At 41.7% G+C, this 18,505-nt stretch overlaps 1 protein-coding gene across 3 annotated transcripts in view; it reads right to left on the reverse strand.

Moving 5' to 3' along the window:
- ATXN7L1 (ataxin 7 like 1) overlaps window positions 1–18,054 on the reverse strand; it is a 99,711-nt gene extending 81,657 nt beyond the window's left edge. For all 3 annotated transcript variants that reach the window (XM_088533203.1, XM_088533199.1, XM_088533198.1), the window contains exons 1-2: window positions 17,769–18,054; window positions 17,389–17,457 (exon numbers count right to left, since the gene is read on the reverse strand). In XM_088533203.1, the coding sequence (XP_088389329.1) occupies window positions 17,389–17,457; window positions 17,769–17,883 (184 nt within the window). In that variant the 5' untranslated portion in view covers window positions 17,884–18,054. The remainder of the gene's footprint in view (window positions 1–17,388; window positions 17,458–17,768) is intronic.
- Between the last annotated feature and the right edge of the window lie 451 nt (window positions 18,055–18,505).

Raw genomic sequence — 18,505 nt, forward strand, 5'->3', positions numbered from 1 at the left:
AACTTTTCTGAAAACAAAATCCCTGTCATAAGATACCCTAGTAAGACTGCTATTTTCTGGAAAGATAGGGAGCAGAACATTTTTTTTTTTTCCTCCTCAAGGTATTAAAGGCAAGTATTAAAACTGAACCTGCTGCTGTCTCAATTTGAAGTTCTCCTATCTGGTCCGTCACTATCTTGCTCTGAGCAGCCCTTGATAGGTGCATGAAAAGTGAGGCAAAGCAGGATGTAGCTTCTTTTTACATTAACTGCACTGCATAATAACAGTATCAAGGTCTTTTGGGAACGTTGTTGAAAATGTGCCATGTATTGCAGTTATAAGCAGTTTTGGGGGTTTTTGGTTTGTTTGTTTTTAATTAACTTGATCTCAACAAAATCTCCAAATGAAGGTGCATGTAACCAAAGTCCTCTAGCAACAGAGCTGGAGATTGGGAGTCACTCACCCTCTCTCTGTTTCTAGTTCTCCATCTCTGAAGTGTCAGGGAAGGCCCGACAAGCTCAGTTCATTAACAGCAGGTCAAGTGCTTCAGACAAGAGAGCTACTAAAGTACTGAAAGCACAGCTCCATTCCCACGGGCCACACAGAGGTTTCTCCCTGCTCTCCTGGAGCTGCCAGCTGACCAAGGCACCACATCCACTATATTTAGTCTATCCCAAGCTAAGCGGCTCCTCCTGCCACAGCTCCTCCGAGGTGAGGGCCGGCTCTCCTCCGTCTCCTGGAGAAGCTCGCTGACCTCCTGCTACAGGAGCAGGGAAGGGAGGAAGGGCTTCTTTACTATCACATGGAAACGTGATTCAAGATGTCCTGCTTTTTACACATTGGCTTTTTTTTTTTTTTTTTTTTTTTTGGCCAAAGAGATGCATCCAATATTTGTCATGTGTTTTGAGGACTGGATGCTCTACAGCTTGTTTCTCCTAATGCAAACACAACTTTCTGAAGATGAGGTTCATTTCAATGTAGAATTTGCAACTGTCAGTAACAATCCCGAGCATGATCTTCTTCAACATTTACCTTGTTCCTGGAGAAGCTAAATGAGAAGTTTGGGGCTGATAACTTTCTTCTTAAACAAGGAGGAGCCATGAGAAACTCCACCTCACAGGAAACTGAAGCCTTAAGCTTTCTACAGTAAAACAGCATCTCCATACATTTAAAAAGGATTTTTATCTGATGGTAATTTTAAGAAGCACCTGCCTATACATGCACCGAATCACTTCCCTGGCTTGCCACACTGGGCAGGTAAAATAAATACATAAAAATTGTAGGAAAGTTATCCCTACTGCAGAATATCCGTCTCCCTTATGAACTGCTGTCTTCATATAAGAAATGATCCTTTTCAAAGCTCTTAATGCTTGATATAAAAGCAAACGCTATCTTTCTGCAGGAAGATAAGATGTTACCTAATTTGCCATAGTCTCAGATATCGTTTACCTGAATACAGCAGTAGATTAAATGATGCTGATGAAGATTAAGTAGACCAAACATCTGCTTGTTCCTAACACAGTTGTTAGCATTCTGCAGGGCAGATCGTGACTTAACTTGAAGTTCCACTTTTACAAAATTGTTGACAGAGGGATCTACACAGTGTGGGGAACATGACAGCAATATTCAGTCCAAGTCTAGCTTACTACACCAGGAACAGACTGCATGCAACTCAGAGAGCAAACTTCCAAATATTCTGTAATCGCTCCGCTAAGAAAGGATGGATCAGATGGCTGCCAAGCTGTGTCACCTTCTCAGGGCATCAGGGAACAGCAGAGAACCAGGTTCGCTGACTCTGCGACCTTTAGGACTGTTTCTATAAGGGAGTACAGGGCATGTGTGACCCTGGACACTCCCAGTCAGAAATAGTGTGAGTTTACACACACAAAACGCATGGGTCTAAAACAGAATACACACTGACACGTGGGTTTGGAGGAAGCCTTGTCTTTTAATTCACAATTTATCTTACTCTTTCCAGTTGCAGAAAAAGATCAAAATTATTTATCCTGCAGTCTTGAAACTGTTTAGGGTGTCTTTTTCTTGAGTGTGTAGACCCAGAAATCCAGCATTTCATAAAAAGAAATTTAAAACTAAGTATTTTCTCTTTTAAAATCTCATTTGAATATCCTTATTGTACAAGCAGTTGGAGGCAGAAATTCTGGTAAAGCGGTGAAAGAGAAGAATTTATAAACTGGAGTTCTAGCAAATATACTTTTCAATTTATTTTGTATACAATCCTTACAAGAGCTATAGGACCACTGAGGCTGGTGAAATCTCTTTAGATATGTGTTCGCAGAAAGCAGCTGAGGAGCTTCATTTAACCCCACATACAGAAAAACTCCCATCTGAATTGTACTGCACCTTACACCTGCACTGATTCGCCTTGCTGTGGGTATAACCAAAAGAACAGATGACGCTTTCATGCAGACTGATTATTTCCTGATTTTAGAACAAGGAGGCAAATTAAATGATTTAAGTGCTAAGTTCCTTCAAAAGATTCCTTTTGCAAAACCAGGACAAAAAGAGTCATCGCATAGTTCATCAGAAATTACAGAGGTGCTTACCTTAAAAACTGACCTGCCGTGCCCGCATAAATCTATGGACAAGAAGGCAGCCTTGGAAAACATGCTAGCAAAGGTCGTTTTGCTTTGCAAACAAAGTAAAACCCAAAAGATGTTCAGGCCCCGCTGACAGGCAGGGAAGGCCCAAACTGTCTGCAGTGAGAAGGCAAACAGCTCTTTTGGTAAATGATTAAATTGTTCTTACAATCAGTGAATGGAGAAACCTTTGTGTTTTTGATTATGAGGAAAATGGAAGTGATACTTCCTCTTTTACATGACAGTTCCTTATTATCCAGACAGCCAGGAAGTTGCTTTGATCACCTACAGGATTCTATCATCTTTCACATGAATGTCTAACTCAACAAAAGAGACATTTAACATGTATGTGGGGAGAATTAAGAAACCTTCCTTATGATTTGGACTGAATTCCTACATTAAAACAGGCCACAGAACTTCCATGGAGCTTTAAACCCAAGCCTTCCAGCTGGCTAAAGCCAGCTTCTTGGGAAAGCACCACGGCCTCACGCAAGGATTTCATGCAACGGAGTATCTACTACATCCCTGGATAAGCTGTTCCTGTTTAATTGCATCATTAAAAAACTGCACCTTATTTCTAGACTGAACTGATCTAGCTTCAGCTTTCAGCCACCAGAATCCCCTTAATCTAGCTGACAAAGAACCATCTAACTGTCAGATACCTTCGCCCTCCCTGAGTCCTTCCAGTCTTATCAGGTAGCCTCTACCGTCTGCTGATAAACTAAATAGATTGAGCTGCTTAAATCTTCCATGCCAAAGCTGATTATCCAGACCTCAAATTAATGTAGATTTTTCTGAACTCCTGGTTTTTCAACATCTTTTTAAAGTGTGCACACCAGAATAAGATACAGTATTTCCATAAAGCTATATGGAAAGTAGTAATACCCACTTCCCCTCCTACTCTCTATTTCCCAGCCATGAACTTTCAGTTTTCTGCAGGGCTTCCTTGCACAGGGAATAATGCTGAAATTAATCAACCATTCAGGGCTAATTCTTCCTTCACTGCTTATTTTCTAGATATAAGTTCCTCCTAGCACAACTAATTCAGGATCTGTTTGTTAGACAGAACAGCATATTAATTTTTCAGCCCAACTGTGTAAGATATATGTGTGTGTATATATGTGTGTGTACATACATATAAAGTGCATGCAATAAATGCCTGCATTTTAATGCAAGAAAACAATGCAAAGAACAAGATTTTATTGCAGTCATATAATAGCTACCTAAATTAAAGCTACCTCGTTAAACTACTATTTCTTTCAATCATTCCACCACTCCCAGGTTGTTTTGCACTACAGAGTTCAAATGCACACATGTAAATACACTTCCTGAGGGACGAGGTGGCCACAGTAGACTGTTTTCAGCAAAAATCCAGCTGGCACAGTGCAAGATGGCTTTAGCTTTATGCTGGAGGCAGTGTTCAACCAGATAAAAGGCAGAGCTGCAGGCTAGCTATGGAGGATTTGCTCATGTTATAAATCTACTCATAGAGTGAAAATTAATTGCCAGTTACAATCTTCAATTATTCCTGGATCACCAGCTAGTTTCCCTTTCTATCTTAGGGAAAAAATAAACCAAGCGCTGTCATGAAGTGGGTGAGAAAACTACTGCCACAAAAGAAAACAGAAAAAGAAAATAAAAATTAACAACAACAACGAAAAAAAAAAACAAACAAGAAATAAGATGAAATCCTTCCCTGCTAAAGCATCCATGTTCCTCACTGGCACAGCAGGTAAAGAAAAGAAGGTAAAGATCATTCCTGCTTGTACGGGGAAGAAAGAAAACAGGTAAACTAGTTTTTGACACAATAACATCAGGTTCTATTTTTAAATAATTTTAAAATGAGAGAAAAGCACCAGTATTTATGATGCCTTGCTAAAACACAATAGCAAAATACTGGTTTATTTGCTATTATAAAAACTGGCCTACTCTCACAAGCTCGGTTTGGGTGATACTAGCCATTATTTGGGAGAAGATCAACTTGATATTGTATTTCAAACGATGATGCTCTTTGATCACTGCTTAGTTTTAATCAGTAAAATTTGGTGCCAAAAATAGTACCATCTTTGAGAAGCTGATTAACAACATAGCATTAGACCGTGACACTAGGACCACTCAGAGGTAGAGGTACTGTGCTTTGGTCAAGAAGGTATTTAATCATAAATAAATAAATACACAAGCCCTAAAGCCCCTGTAATTTCAGAATAAGATATTGCTCCTTTCCTTGTCAAGTCATTGTGTAGTAAAATATTTCAGTGGGAACTGGATTTCACCCTACTGGTATACAGAAGATTTTCAGAATTCTTTCATTTAATGGCAGTGCAGGCTGGGATCAGGCTCTGAAGAGCAGCCACATTTGCATCCAGAGATCCCTCCACACTCGCACACATTTCAATGACAACTGAATTAATTTCTGCGTATAGCTGGTAGAAGACTTTGGGACCTTTTACAAGTAAAGATAATACATAAACAATGTTAGTAACCAAACTTGTCTGTTCTCATGGTTTCTTCCCAGTTCATTTGCTCCCTCTGCCTCTCATCAGTGCGATATTCAGGTACGCTGTAGGCATGAATCACATATTTCATATCCTTCCTTTAGAACACAGTTTTTTTTTTTTTTTAATCATTACTCAAAGCAGCTTTAATATATGACTTTGAACAATGGAAGTCTTTTTTTCAGGCATTGTAAATGTAATCTCAGAGTATTAATACAACAAATGCCTTTAAAAGTATGTTCTATGTATTCTTCTCATAGCACTCCATGCCGCCACATGGTCCCTCAGCAATCTGCTGTGAGAAGCCCACACTCAAGGGGCTGCATGATGTTCTCCTGAAATAAACTCAGACTTGAGGAGAATTTGGTTGAAGACAGACTGTAAGGCTGGAAGACCGTAACAAGAGTCAAAGTTGCTTAGAACTTCATATCTCATTTAGCCTCTAATCTTATAGCATGTGAACAAATGGACATGTAAGAACTAATTCAGAAGGAGCAGGAACAGGTTGAAAGAATGACACGTGCTGTAGCAAGCGCTTTCTCTTAGTTTCTTTTCACTTTGCAGCTCACATTAAAACTGGGGCATGATTCAAGAGGAAGATGAGAGCGTAGTCTAGTAAAAAGAGGGAATGTTTAAGGAGATATTTGGAGAATATGGGACATGTTTAGAGAATAGTGTTAAACAAGATTAAGATTTACCTTTCGATATTTGTATCATTATTTCAGTTTGACAGCTACAATTAGATACGCTTTCCACCTCCAATACACTAAGACAATACTAACACAACAAGGAAAGCTTTTTTTTTTTTTTTTTTTTTTTTTAATGCTGCTTTCGCTAGAAATCTGTTCTATACACTACCTTCCTGGGTGCTATACTATCAGCTTTGATGCCTCCTTCCTCCACATCATCTAATTATTCTCTATCTCCTTCAAATTCTTACTTAAAATAGCCGCTTACATGATTTTTTTTTTTCAACATTCACAGATAAATTTTCATGTCTTCACAACACATACTGCTTGCTTATGGCTTCATGGGAAGTACAGCACTTTATCCTGGAATAAAAACCACACCATCTTATTTGTTTTTAAAAACTATCATTCTTGTACATTTTATAGCTTTGCTCTATAGCATTTAAAGACACATCAAGTTTCACATCTCTTTAGAGCTTTTACAAATACATGTTCGGAAAAAAGAAATTTTAGAAAATTCAAATTCAAAATAAATTCCTACCTGCCAGGAAAGCAGGCTTTGTCAAAAGACTTGGAAAGCAAATAGTAAGAACAGCAATAGTCAGGAAACAATAATAAAAACTGCAAACCAAAAATTCTGCATCTGTGAATAAGGGGATGCTAGTCAGTAAGATATTTTTTTTCTGAGGAATGAGAAATCGCAAAATATATGAAGCAGCCTTATCTCTTTTAGAGTCTCACCAGGCTTGGTAACACACTGTCATTGTGTTATGAGGAATAGCTCACAATGGGAATAGCTGAAGAAAACTTGCATCAAGCACAGAATGCACAAAGCTCTAGGGAAAATGCAAATTGTGAGCAAAGTATAGGTCTACATGTTTTTTCCTGTAAATTCTTCTTATATTTTTTTCAATTACTACACATTAAATTGCTTAGTGTACCTGTTCAAAATCCAAAAACAAAACACAAACATGAATAGCTTAGAAACTAAAACTTTATAATAGTGTACAAAAAACCTCTGGACTTAGGAACACTTGGAACACAGACCATTGACAACACAGAGGGACAGGCAAGTTGCTTGGGAAAGAAGAGCTGGTAATGACTCAAACCTCTGGCTCGGTTCTCTATGTATAAGCAGACTACTCTTTCCCCTAGCATCCTCCTCCTTTCTCTTTTCTTTAACCGCTGTTTAAAACTACCTAAAAGACATGAAAACCTGAGATTAACCCCTTAAACGCTGACAAATCAGGTATCAGAAAGGACAGTCATTCCACAAAATGCCTCAAAAATCACTAACCTCTACTTTCTCAGGAAAAAAAAAAAAAAAGATTCTGTATCAGAAAGCGTGCCTGCCTGCAACAGTGACAGAAATGAGTTTGCTGGGCCCTGCAAGACAAGCAAAAGCCACAGTCACGTCAGCTGCAGCCCTGTGCCCAAGCTCCAAGGATACACCCTGCCCTGTATGACTTCTTAGCCTGGGTCGAGCCCATGATAGCGTGATCACAGAGCCTTGTGCTCACGGCTTCGGAGCGCCGGCAGCAGCAGGCAGCAGGTGCACGTACATTTACTTACAAAGCAGCGTGAAGAACAGCTTTACTGGGCTAGAAAGCAGCAGGCCAATCCATGCTCACGTCCATCAGGACACGGGATGGATGTGAGCAGTGCTCAAAGCACAGAGGTGCCCCACTGCAAGCTAGGGCATATCCATTCTCCTGACTCCTCAGGGAAAAGGTGAAATCCTCTCACTTTCTCCAAAATCCTGCTCTTCTTCAAGGAACCTTATGGATTTAAGCACAAGGTTGCTTGAGAGGACAAACTGCCCATAGTCTTGAGTCATCTCCAAGAACAATGCTTCATTCTAAAGCTGACCAAAGGCCAAACTGGCACCCTCTGAAAGGCATCAGCCCATCACACCCATCCCGTTACTTCAGCATGCCGGACACCTACAACACCACCCTCCTGCACAGGGATACAGTATTTCCTCCCTTTTTATTTCCATCTTTTTGCATCTCTCTTCCACCACTAGGTCCAACTGCATCTGCCCTAATCCGCTGCTAATCCTAAATACTGATTCCCTTTGTTTTATTCTTGCCTGTCCTTCCAAATCAGTGTGTAATATAGAGGTTATTACACACCTGCTCTACTCCTCTCCCCTGCTGCTTACCAAGCCGTGCCATCCCTCTGGTTTAGCTGAACCCACATCTGCAATTTCAGCCTTTTCTCTCCTACTTCTAACTCACTCCTCAAACTTTTTCCCCTTATACACATTTCTTTCTCCACAACAGAATGCAGATATTTATTCCAAGAGAGACAGAAAAAAAACAATAATTTCATATTCTCTCTTCCCACCCTGTTTCTCTTCCTTACAGCTCTCTCTTCCTCCTACCACAGGTACAAATCACATCTCTCCAAATCCTTCCACTTCCCTCACTCGCATCACCCCAGTTCTCAGATCTCCTCTTACTTTTCTGCTTAGCTTCTCTCTCTTCTTACAAAAGGAATCAGAGGTAGATTTCCTAACATGGGAAAGATTGATTGGATCTGTAATTGTACTACTTCTCTTTCTATCCGTCTTCTGACTCCAAGCTCTTTATAAACTGTTCAGCGACTTATTATTTGCACAGTCATCTCTAACTCCCACCTGAACTCTCTCCAGCTGTCCCTTTCCCTCCTCTGAAACTATTTTCACTAAAATGCCTAAAGAACTCTTGCTATTGCAACATTACTTTCACCCTCTATATGCCTTACCCATGTTTCATAAATATCAAATTTCTCTTCTGAAGCATCCTCCTTTTCCAGCTACCACAATTCTGCCTGCTCCTGCTTCTCTTCCTCCCTGTGAGGACTCTTTTACTTGTCACTGGAAAGCTCTTTATTCTCTCTTCATCTTCTGTTAAGCTCCTACCAAGATACATCTTTGCCCTTCCTTTATCTCTGGGAATTTCACCCCTAATTTCAGATCTTAAGGAGACAGGTCTCACATACAGTAGGTTTATGTCTAAACAAAAATCTCAGCCTATCTTTCTGACATGTCTTGTCATTGAGTAACTGTCAGCTTCAGCTCAATACAGCAAGAGCAGAACTTAGGCCTCACCTCTCCCACCCTCCTTTCCTGATTGCTGTGGACAGCATTATCATTTTGCCCATCATTCGGATACGAAAACCTGTCATCCCGGGCAGTGACTTTTCTCTTGGTTCATTTATTCAGGCTACATCTATATCTAAGTGATTCTTTCTGTCTTATATTCCTAAGATAGAAATATTTCCTAAATATCTTCAGAGCTAAAGCTCTGGGCCAGGCCTTCATCTCACATTAGTTAGTACTGTGCAATTTTCTCCTCTTTGGCATTGACAAACCCTATCCTTCTTGTTCACTGTTCCAAAAGCTGATTTTTCTATTTTGACAAACTGATCTACAATTACTCTCTCTGCATCCTTCTCTACACAATACTCCATTTTAAATACTATAAACTTCTCATCTTTGCTTTCCAGGCTTCTCTGCCCTTCCTATGCTACACTCTCCACACAGTGCTCACTCTCACATCATTTGATCTCATTTCTAGTTGGCTCATGAAGTCAGTATCCATTTATCGCATTTTTACAATAACAATCTGTGCCTTTATTTAGGCCAACTGCCAGGTTTACGTAAGGATATGTCCTAAGCAATTGCAAAGTTACTTCACTACCCTCTGAGCATCTTCCCTTTCCACGGTCCTAAGCAAAGGGTGCTGGTGTACAAAGTCTACTGCCTAGTGTGTTGAACAATTACGTACTGCTGTTGTCAACACTAAACTCCTGCTTTGTCAGGCATTACAAATATTACCTCTCCAGGACACAATTTGACAACACACACATACTCACCCATATGCACAACCCCTCCCTCTGCAGTCAGAGCATATAGCAGTGCCCAGCCCATGACAGGACTGCTAGGCATGAGGATCACACAAATTGTTATGTTCCCTTCTTAATCACTGCAGCAACAGATGAATAACTTATGCTTATCCAGATAACTGTCCTAACACAACTGATGTCATTATCAACCTCAAATAAACAATGTTTTGGCTCTGTCAACACTTGTTGTGGTGGTTTGGCTCTGACAAACTTTCCAGATTTAAATCATTAGCAGCATCAATGAAACATAACTAAGAAGAGAGTAAAAAACAATCAGGGATAGTAACTACCACAGATAACTAACCTAACCTGCACATCCGTGTGTGGCCAGCATAAAGGCCACTGAGGACAGAATATCTTCCAGAAATAAAAATACACATCATGAAATACATTTCAGTAGATCTCTGCTTCCATTTTGATCATTTCATCTCACAAGAACGATAGGCTACAAATCACCTTCTTCTGCCACTACTGAAGAGGTCCCACCCATCCTGTTTTGTCTTGGTGGACAAGGTACTTTTGATTTCACTCCAACAGACATTTCAATGGTTATTATCTGTATGATCCAATTTATTTATCCAATATTTATATGATCTCAAGCAGGGTCCAATTTAAATATAACTTAAAATTTACAGAGTCCCTAGCCCTTTGGGTATGCCCCACTGCGTATCAGAAAAATAAGACAAATACAATAATAGTAATAAAGTCACCACACAGAATCAGCCCCATGAACTCTTGTTCTTTGTCAGTCATTCTTACATCCTGAAGGTTCTTCCTCAGGCATTTTCTCTAGGTCCCCTGCCCCAAGGGAAAGTGAAGCAAGGCCAAGCCCCGTGTGTGCAGCTCTGTCGCAACACGACTGCTTCTGTTTCACAGATGATTCGGTAGCAGCCTGGGGATTAAGTGACCTGCACTAGACAGAAATTGGTACCAACAGAACCTAGAACTTCTGTTTTCGAGTCCTTTGTTACTTCTACTCCCTTTTTGATCTGGGAGAATTCTACTTCTTTTCTCTAACTCATCAGTTTTCTATACACAAACACCAAAAAGTGGTGAGACCAAGCAAGTCCAAGTTCTGCATTGCTGGCAAGAATATAGAAAACAGGAAGATGTGTTAGGTTTATGGGCTGTATTATAAACATATATTAGTAAAATATAAACGGAAATTGCAGAATAATAATGGTATTTCATAAACGAGACATCTCTCTCCCTCCCGTAGGTCAAGAGCAATCAGGAAACCCACTTCTCTAGCAACAGTGGCTTTCATTATACAACTTTTAACAAGCCGTAACAAGTTGAAAGTCCTTAAACTATCAACAATTAACCACTGAAAAGGAACATTAAAAAGGAAAATAAAGAACTGAAGCACAAAACTGTTGCTTTTTTTGCCCCACACATCTGTCTTAGCTGTCTTGGATCTCATCTTCAATCTGAGTCAGCTCAGACAGCTGCACTGCACTAAGACCAAATGAACAAAACCAGATCATTTTACCCACTCTCAGACTCCCCAGGGTCTATCTTTCTGAAAGAGGCATCAAAGTCTCCTTGCCACAGGCCTGCTGAGAGACCTCTTACCTGCTTCACAACAGCATTAGCCACAGGTTTTGTGGCATGCAAATTACCCAAAGACACTAGTTCTGCCTGGCATCCTGCATAACTAACTCCTGAATCAGCTGCTCAACTCGGTGCAAAGTAGTTCAGCTTGTCCTTGAATTCGGGTGCTCTACGCTTAAAGACAAGCCCAGTAAGACAATATTAGTCCATACTCACAGAAATTGAACATCTCATTTGCTGGTTTCTCCAAAACCACTCTTAACAGCAAACCACAACTTTGAAAAGAAAAATTGAAATGTTTTGATTCTAGGATTTTTCACTGCTCCTACCCCGTATACCTTCACTGTAGTTAGAAGACTAGCACTTGCACCAGTGGCAAAACAGAACCTGAGATGTCCTGACCAGGAAGTTTTTAACTATCTCAGAACAAAAGGCCCATTTCAGGAAGTTCTTTTCCACAGTGGCACAGAGCTCAACTCTTGTCTCAGCTAGGGTTTCTTTATATGTAGAAACCTATACTTTGTCTATAAACTATCACATACATGGGCAGATCAACAAGAAAACACACACGTATTTGTCTCAAGATCTCTATCGAAACTAGATACAACAGCCCATAAAGCTTTTGTGGTGACAACAGGACTTAAGATGCATGTTAGCAAACATATGACATTTCTTCCTCTGAAGTCCTGCTATAAATCACAGAGTAAAGGAAAGTCCAAAACATATCTTTAGTGTCAATGCTGTAAACTGACAGAAAACTGTATATGGTTTCCCCACTACTGTCAAACAAACAAAAACACAAAGAACAACAACAAAAAAACCCACCTATATAAGAACCAACATCTTCAGAAGAACTGATGTGCAAATACAGGAGGAATGGGAGACATATAACCCAGATCCTACCAAAATATGTGCCAGGCCAAAGAATTTCACCCCACAGATTAAGGGAATCCTACAAGCAACATTCTCCTTATCTATCCTACAGACATGTTTCGATCTCAGTAAGTTTACTTAATTTTTTTTTTCTTATTTTATGTTGCTGAAAAAAAATCGCTAGAGAATTAAAGCAAGCTGTCAACACTGTAGCTGTATTTCTTTCAACTGCCAATCTCAAGCACAACCTAAATAAAAAAAATAGAAACTTTCTAGTATCTTAGGATAAATTATTTTGGAGACGAATCACCTAAGAGTCATTTCTAGAACAACATTTATTTATATATACACACACATATATGTATATATGTGTGTGTGTGTATATATATATATATAAATAAATAAATATAAAAGCCAAAATCCTGATTCCAAACACAGAACTGCTGATCAGGGAACTTAACTATTAGTCCACTCTTTTTCCCACTCTGGGTTGAAGAGCTAAAGGATACAGTCAACTTCCTGAAACCTGGACTCTATGTAATTATGTCACTGAACTACAGTTTTGACCAAATCTCTTGACTATCATAACAGTATCATATCTCGTGGCCTCTACCTGATATGTTTCATGATCCCTCTTTCCTCAATCCTCAAGCTACATTCAATGAGACAATAGCCACTACGAGGAGCATCTCCCTTCCATCACGCAGAAGCTACCCATGGAAAATAAAATAAATAAAATAGAAAAAAAATATTACTGCTAGATAAACATGTACTCAATTGATCAGATGTTTAAACATCAAAACACAAGCCATTTAATCCCACTGTCTTGCCTCATCTTAAAGAGGCCTCTCTTCCCCACTAGGACCTTTGCTCATTATTCTTAATCCCAGCAGATGATAAGAAAAAGTTCTCCTGATAACAGGGACCATTTTGTATCTGCCACTTTTCAGCTCTTTCACTCATCAAGCTGCACCTGAATACTGTATCTTTTTAAGAAGCTGTATCTCTGGACGACCTGATTATCTTACAGGGAAGAAATTACACAACACTCACTCTTCTGCCCACTGGAAAAACAAAACAAAACACCAACCGAGGTGATCTGAATTTGATCATCTTTTTTTTCTGGAGTATGTGTTTAAGCTTCATCATCATTTTCTTTCCCTCCCAGCCCTTCCCAACATTCCCCAGCACCACAAGAAGATGAAGGTGGCCATGAAATAAAGGGAAAACAAGAATGTTTTATTCTCAAGTTTTTGTTTGATATGTTTTTAACGGAGACAAACAGCACCATCCACAAACCACTAGTAAACAAAAGAAAATCAAATCCAATGCCTATGCTTACATTAACCAGCTGGTTTTGTTTTCTCTTCTTTCGCAATCTCCTCATAATTTTTAGTTCTTTCTCTTCCTTTTGCTTTTCATATCTATAGCAGATTCTTTTCTTTTGCTATAGATATGTTTCCTGCCATCTCCCAACCTCCTTTACTTCTTACTCTTCTGAAGAAAAGGATAAAAATATATTTTTTTTCCTAGAAAAGAACAAAATACTTAAAGTAAAAATAATTAGTATCCTGTTAACTTTTCCTGATGTTATCTGAGTATTATTCCCCTCCCCCCAAAAACAAACAAAACAAAAAAACAAACAAAAACTTTATTTAAGCTATTTATCTGGGAGGTCAAAAATGAAAAATAATTGGGAATACCCAACACTTCATCTAAATTAATTCTTGGTAACTACCCCATACAGCTTAAATTGCAGCTCGCATATCTACTCATCAAGTAAAAGAACCAAGTCTAGAACTATGCAATAGTGATAGATAAAACCTCAAATTTAACATGATACCTCAAAAATGTGATCGAATGGATGCTTTTATATAATATCATTTATGCTACAGGACAATGAATCAGGATGGTTAGCAAAAAGATCATCTTAGACAAAACACACACAGTATCAGACTGAAATCTCCCTAATACAAACCCACTGAACTGAGAAACTGAAGTTGACTATGACACCAAGTACCCAGATTTAGATCTAAATCCCACAGGTCATATTTAACCCTGCTGTAGTTAGTGAAGATAAACAGTGTCTTTCACTCCTCCGTAGCCAGTGCCTGCCTAGAAATACTCCCAGCACTTAATACTAATAGAGTGCTCTCAGCACACTTGCTAATAGAGTAGATATATTAGTAGGAGTTCTGTAGGTAAGGAGCACTATTTTCTAAAACATGGTATAAAGTAAAACATAAGTCTTCAAATTAATCTCAGTTAGAGGTTACTGGAGATGGAGTGATCTTCTAGTGTCAGTCTCAGTCATGTAGTTGTTGTGACTTTTCACAGCACACAACTTGTCAAATGTATGTAGATTCCTTTGCTACACGAGTTATCTACGAGTATATCTGCAATGTTTCAAATATGTCACTCAATGTTTAAAAATTCAATATAAATTCCAAATGCTTCTCCAACTCTGATAACCCCTCTTTCAGCTAAGCTGGTTGGTTGGTAGTGATTTGTCAGATAAGTTACACAATCTTGTTTCTGCTTCCTGATTAGATAAGCAGATAGGTTTTTCTGGCACACACATTTATGCATAAAATTTTTCATTTTTCTGTGAACACTTGCAACTTTGTAATCCCCTCTCCACAAATCTGCATGTCACCAAAAGTCAACCACGGACATACTGCATTTGCTAAAAGAAAGCATAAAATAAGCACTGGCATACAAAAAGCAATTCCACCTCCAAAACTGAACACATGTTCAGGGAATTCCTCTCTCTCTGTATGGCCTATATATACACTGCAGAATGAAGAAAAGCCATAAACAATCTTTTTTAGACTTCACTTTTTTCCAAAGATTAGGTAGAGGGGGCACCTGGCCTCAACACACTTCTTGCATTACAGAAACGAACAGCAGGGCCAGATTGTGAACGCTGGACCCAGAAATGTCCTAAGAAACACTACCTACTTTTGGCAGGTGAAGAATTTGGCAGAGACTCTCCTCCTGACCACCACAAGCAGTACCCCAAGGCTCACAGAGCTTCTTGCTCAACTGTTTACAGGTGAAAAGCCACACAAATTTGACCATATTGACTAAGATGAAAGATTATCTTTAATTTTCGTTAAATGGGGCAGTAATTTCTAATACTTCAAGTGTTAAGTGTTAACTAACTTTTACAGGCAAAGGCTGATCTTTTTTAAGCTCCTATTTATTATCTCCCAGCATCAAAAATGGCAAAAGGCAGTCTACTCAAGCATATACAAGTGCCAAGAAAAATGAGTTGGGTTCGGTACCAAGAGCCACCCTTACTCATTGACATCCCCCGGCACAAGAACGAGCTGACACCTCACACGACGGATACGCGCAAGGTGAAAACAAGAGTACAAAGCCTTCCTGCAAATACGTCAGGAACCTTTTCTGGAGGCCAAAAATTCCCTCCAGGATTTGCCCCCACCTTTACTACCAAGCGAGGCGGGCGAGGGCAGATTTACAGCGGGTGCTGAGCCCCATGGATGGGTGTGGTGGGAGCACCTGTATTCACAGGCTGCTCGAGTGAATACAGTAGAAATATTTCAACACGTACTAATTTATTCAAACTTCTTGAAAGTTCTTTCTAAGTGATGCAAAGCAAGTTGCTACTTGGAAGTAATAAAATTCCTGAAGTGTTTTATTTTCTAAATATATCTCTTTTTTTTTAACTGTACAATTAAGTACTATAAAAGCTAATAAATACTTCACATCTGTCACTACAATAATTCCAGCCATGAAGTTAAAGACTTCATTTAGAAATAATTTTTCTGGATAAAACATTTAAAAAGATTTCATTCAGTCTCTAATACCCTGGAAAACAAACAGTGACAGACGACAGTCGACAATCTATACTGAATCATCCTAGAAAATAATTTACATATTAGATATGACTAAGTAGGAGTGATTCTCTTCAATCTTTATGTCTCAAGTAACTTCATAATAAGAATTTGTCTTCAAGGACACCTGAGAGCAAAACATATAATCTCAACAAATTAAACTCCTTAAGGAAGTCAAGCTTTAATAGCAAGATTTTTGTTTAGATACTTCTGAATAAAGAGTATAGTCAATATCACTGATAGAAGGACAAGCTGTCTGAGCCTTGAACCTTGTAGCTACAAGTGAACTACACCAAAATCCCAGTTTTGTCTCTTGTTTTCATAGTGGCACAACAGGAATACAAGCAAGTTTAAGACTAAAGGCAGAACATAATCACTTTTGGATCTCGGTGAAGGAGCTTTATGGTATTTTGATTTAACTGTACTTTCTGTAATTTTATAGTTTATCACCAGAGTTACATTACTGATTAATTCTCAAGACCTTGTTTTGAAAACATGGCGCTCATTTAAGTTGCCAATATGCTCAAAACAAACCCAGACATGGCAACTGTAATATAACGAGAACCTTAACACCATTTCAGAATCCATATTATGACAGTACACATAATAGTGGGATCCTCTCAGCATCAGTGTCTTGCACAGAAGTTTCACTATGATGGGGTCACTCCTTACGAACCAACTTCACGAGCATTTCTTGTGGCGGAAAGGTTTTAAGTGTGCAACACTTTCTTAATAGAGCAAATAGAGAGCTATGTAAGAATATGGCCCACACCATTTCACTCATTTCCTTATGTGCTATTCCAGCCTGATGTTAACAACACATATCACAAGCCAGAAGTGTCAGGCTGATTTGCCTGCACTCACCATTAGAGCTTCTCCATCAGCAACTGACAGAACTATGTCAAGTGTGGCGTGCTTGTAAATACCACAAGGCTGGAATTTGCTCCTTCGGATTTGTGGTACCAGAAAACCTGATGACCCCAGAATGATGGTGTGATACCTAGCGATGTATTGGTTTTGGCACAAGATGCCTGACCTGGCCTAACCTAAGGTACTCTTAGGCCCTGCCTGCTCAAGATGACAGTAGGACACACTCACCAGTGAGGACCAAAGACTAAAATGGGCCTGACAGATAGGATGGATAACTCAAAGATTGCAATGGAGTGTGTCTTTGGAGGGGGCAACGATGTTTTGGACATGGTTGCAATGAAAACGCAGCGCACGGGCACGCACGGCCACCTTCACACAGAAGCGAGGGCAATGCTGCGCCCAGGAGGGTCAAGAAATAGAAATAAACGTGTGTATCTCTCTATATATGTGCGTGTGTGCCCAACATGGCCACTGAGGCGTCGCTGCCCTGGGCCCGGCCACACGCACCTGTCCGGGGCCCACGGCCACCTGCGTGGGCCGGGGGCTGCTGCACGGGCCAGGGTCGCCGCTCTGCTCTTACCTTCCTTGCTCAGCCTCATGACCTCCCTGCTCTTGGCGCCCTCCTTGCCGGCCTCCTCCAGCTCCGCACCTGCGGGAGACAACGCGGGCCGGTTATTGTGTGCGCGGGGAGGGGGCCGCGCTCCGCGCACACACAATAGCGGCACCATCCGCCCCCCCCTCCCGCCCCAGGGCCGCGCATCCTCCTCCTCCTCCTCCTCCTCCTCTTCTTCCTCCTCCTCCTCCCCGCATGCAGCGCGCATGGCAGCGGCGCGTCAGCTGAGCGGGCGCGGAGGCACCGCGGGGCGCGGGGGGGCGGCCGGCCCCGCGTGCGCGCCCCGGGGCAGCGGCGCGGAGCGGCGCGGAGCGGCGGGAGCGGCGTGGCCGGCGCGGTGCCCTTACTGTGCGGGGGGGCGGCGCCGTGCGCGTGCGGGGGGGCGGCCTCCCGCACCCAGGCGGCCCAGGGCTGGCCCAGGAACGCCTCGGGACTGGGCACGGGCCGCTCCAGGGCCGCCATGGCGCCGCGCCTGCTCCTGCCTCCTGCTTGCTTTTCCCGTTTCCTTCGGCGGCGGCGGGCGGCGAGCGAGCGAGCGAGACACGGGATCCGCGGACGCCGCACGTCATCCTCGGGACGTTCCGCCGCCCACACGGGGGTAGTGTCAGCCCCTGCTCCCTATCAGATCGGCCTCCCCGCCGCGCGGCGCGCATGCCCGCGGCGCGCACCGCGCATGCGCACCGCCGCCGCCGCCGGGCCTGCCCGCCCGCTGCCGCCGCCGCCGCGGAGCCCCGCGCGGCGCCGGCCCGCGCGGAGAGCGTCGCGTCGCGTCGCGTGGGGAGCGCGCGCGGCGGGACCCGCCAAAGCGGCGCGCGAGGTACGTGGCTCGGCAGCATAGCTCACGCCGGCGAGGGCTCCTGGTGTCCGTGAGGCTGTATGGGTGCGTTTTAGCCCCAAATGGGTGAGCGTTCTGGGCAAAAAAATGCTTGTGTGCGCGGCCAGCAGATACAGGAGAAAAGCTCTTGCTGCGAAGTGCCTGGAATGTACAAACCCCATCCTGAGTACCTGGAGGCCAGGCTAAAATCCTTCGTAGCCTATGGCCTGACCAGAGTGCCTCCAGGCTGCCAACGCTGGCTGCAGGAAA

Source organism: Tinamus guttatus, unplaced genomic scaffold (assembly GCF_059628265.1).
Source record: "Tinamus guttatus ecotype Peru unplaced genomic scaffold, ASM5962826v1 Tinamus_guttatus_pri_ptg000489l, whole genome shotgun sequence".
Taxonomy (NCBI): Eukaryota; Metazoa; Chordata; class Aves; order Tinamiformes; family Tinamidae; genus Tinamus; species Tinamus guttatus.